The following is a 3,410-nucleotide window of genomic DNA, read 5'->3' on the forward strand; positions in this document are numbered from 1 at the left end:
CTTATTACCTATTTTCTCTATAAATCATGTCATTATGGAAATTTTCAACAGCAAAACATGGAATATAAGCAAATATCAAACTATCGTCATTTTTTGATAATCTACCTGCACTTGAAGTTTGAACGAAAAAATTAAACCCGACATTTTGTAGCTCTATGATAAGTTTCCAAACATACAAAGGTATAAATGGAAATAAATTAAGCAGGCTCACTTTAAACTGCCGAGGTTCCTGGGATGGGTTTTTATACAGCAAACGAGGACGGCCAAAGCGGTCTCGAACAATTTCACGCCGACCGTCCGGGAATTCTCCCCTTTCCATGCCTTCTGGATGTCCAGCCACAAACGGAAATACTTACATGTATTGAGGGGATCATCTGAAAACCCAGTTACCCGTTAAATTAAACGACTTCCGGGAAAAGACCCACGCCTACCATTTTCCAGGAAGTACTTGAAAAACGCCAAATAGAGTTCCTCCATTTCCTCGTGATTTTTATATAAAACTTTATCCCTGAGCTTCAGACACCTCATCAACCAATTCAGCCTGTTAGCGGCATCCTCTTGAGCTGGAAGAGAAGCGTTCGAATGTCGTTCCCTGTAAACGGGGATAATAACCTGTACGTACCCAAATTAAAATGTCTTTGAGCCTTTATTCTGGCAATTCTAAGGCATTCCGTGAAGAACGTTATATGGCAAGAATCGCAAGGAGTCAAGGATTCACTCTCGGGTACTTTCGGTAACGCCCCTTGGCACTTGGTGCACTTAAAACTATCCAAGTCGCCCTGAAAATATGAAATAACACTCCGATCCTTCTTGTAGCAATTATACTATAGCGGAAAATGGTCAAATCCGGATAAAATTTTGCTTACCATTTTTGAGAAGAAGAAAATTCAACATTCTAACATGAACGTTCGAACCGACACTGGAATCGGCGCTATTTACAAAACTGTACACTTTATGTGACATTCCGAACATGATCTTATGATGATGACCTTGACCATAACCTAGAGGTCAAGCTTGAAAGTTCTTTGAAGGTCAAACCAAGTTATGAAATACGAAAACCATGTTGTGGCCAAATGTCCAGGTTAGAACTTTGAACTTTTTTTTTTTCAAAGGAATTTTGCTTTTTTTGGTTGCTTTGAAAGGATTTTCTATTTGTTAAATATCAGTGAGAGGACTTTTAGTTTCGCACGGCAGTTTGTTAAGAAAAATTAAAATTAATACATCTTCTACTCACGATTTCTTTCAAAGGATCCTCGCAAATTTCACATTTACAAACAAAACGGTACGTCTCCAGACAAGCAATCTGTCGCTGATTCCTGTCGAGCGCTCTGTAGTCGATACCGTAACAATTAAGTATTTCTCCGCCCTCGGGGATGTCCTCCAGGGCCTTGACGACAATCCTATCGCGGATGAAACTAAAAACGACAACATAACTGTAAAATATCCATAAACTTCATCGCGCAGCTTTTGCATTCAAATAGCATTCTCAATGTTACTACATTGATTGAGATTTAGGTGGTAGAGCTTAGTTGCAGAGTGAAACGTCGTTTATGAATAAAAGAAATCAACTGTTACCGCTGCCATACTGGGTATATTATGATATCGCTTTGATGTGTGTCTGATAAAATTATAGTGAAATTAAATTATAAGATTTAAGGACATTTAATAAATTGAAAAAATTGCAATCCTGAAACACAAAAAAAAATATTTTTGTTCTAAAACGATGAAATTTGTTGTTAAATAAACTTTAATAAAGTAAAAAAAAAAATTGTTTTTGCTTGTTTAACCAATATATTTTCAAACTATGATCTTGATGATGAAAAAAGTATAATCAACGAAAAAAAAAATGTTTTGTTACCATATTTCTTGATGAAATTATGTAGCAGAAGTTTATCTGACAATGTAATTCATTCTCGTGATTTGAGTATTATATTTTTGAATATTAGAAAGAGATAGAGAGAACATCTGCTCCAAGTGCAGGCTTGGCTTGACAAAAAATTGCAAGCAGAAAACTGAGGTTGGAAACGAGAGGATTCGGGTATGACTCCAACTTTTATGACTCAAGATCCAGCACCAACTGAACTTCTCAAAATGATTTTTTGCAGATGCAAAAGTGGCTGTGCTAATAATTGCCATTGCTGGAAGGTGGGTCTGCTTTGCACCATAGCACACTCTAATTGTTCCGGAACTGATTGTCTCAATTGCCAAGCATTTCTCGAAGAAGAACGAGAATCAGACCAATTGCCAGAACTTACAATAATTCAAGAGAATTAAAATTGAATATTGTTATTTTTTATATTTCTGTTTTTAATATGCAAATACTTTTTCATATTTAATAAATTTGTTAATTAAGAATCCCATATACTGACTTTTTACAGAACCCTAAACATCATACACAAATTTCTTTAAAATTTAACGAGTTGATTTGAAAAATCCTAAACATATCAATATGAGTAAAATTGAAAATGTAATTTTTAAATAAATTTTTTAAACAAGTCGGCCATATTGGATCAGCCATTTTGAATTTTTATTTTCCGATATAATATTCTTGTTCAGTGACTTCGAAAGCCGCTGTAATATCAATTTGATTAAAATTGCTTTGAAAATTCTTTTTTTAATAAACTGTTTAAAAAAAGTCGGCCACATTGGATCAGAAATTTTGAATTTTTATTTTTTAACATTATATTCTACTTCAGTGACCTTAAAAACCAATATAAAATCAATTTAATTAAAATTGCTTAGAAAATTGTCATTTTTTAATAAATTGTTTAAAGAAAGTCGGCCATATCGGATCAGCCATTTTGAATTTTTAATTTCTGATATAATATTCTTGTTCAGCGACTTCGAAAGCCCCTATAATATCAATTTGATTAAAATTGCTTTCAAAATTGTAATTTTTTAATAAATTGTTTAAAAAAAGTCGGCCATATCGGATCAGCTATTTTGATATTTTAATTTCTGATATAATATTCCTGTTCAGAGACCTCAAAAACCCCTACAATGTCAATTTAACTAAATTTACTTTGAAATTTGTAATTTTTAAATAAATTTTTTAAACAAATCGGCCATATTGGATCAGCCATTTTGAATTTTTATTTTTTAACATTATATTTTTATTCAGTGACGTCGAAAACCCCTATAGTATCAATTTGATTAAAATTTGTTTGAAATTTTTTTATTTATTTTAAGAACGGAAATTGAAGTCCCGTTTCATCTAACAAAGTACTACAATATTCATATAGATGTCGCTACAGGAAATACGTTTACAGTAAAAATAGTACGATTATTTCATTCATTCAAATTCCGGCAAAACACACCTAAAAAAAAAAGAGAAAATGCCAGGTGCACGCACACGTGCACGATAATGAGTTGTCCGGCCTATACGTCCATCCCACTCTCTTGCTATCTCA

The 3,410-nt window shown here is 33.2% G+C and overlaps 1 protein-coding gene across 1 annotated transcript; it reads right to left on the reverse strand.

Moving 5' to 3' along the window:
- Window positions 1-211: 211 nt before the first annotated feature.
- Window positions 212-1,451, reverse strand: LOC111692728 (the record flags this gene model as incomplete). Its single annotated transcript, XM_023456830.1, has 4 exons — window positions 212-374; window positions 432-563; window positions 623-779; window positions 1,235-1,451. Coding segments are annotated over 4 exons (669 nt in total), but the record flags the coding sequence as incomplete, so codon positions are not given.
- Window positions 1,452-3,410: the final 1,959 nt, after the last annotated feature.

This window comes from Anoplophora glabripennis, unplaced genomic scaffold (genome assembly GCF_000390285.2).
Source record: "Anoplophora glabripennis isolate ALB-LARVAE unplaced genomic scaffold, Agla_2.0 scaffold2954, whole genome shotgun sequence".
In the NCBI taxonomy this organism is placed as follows: domain Eukaryota; kingdom Metazoa; phylum Arthropoda; class Insecta; order Coleoptera; family Cerambycidae; genus Anoplophora; species Anoplophora glabripennis.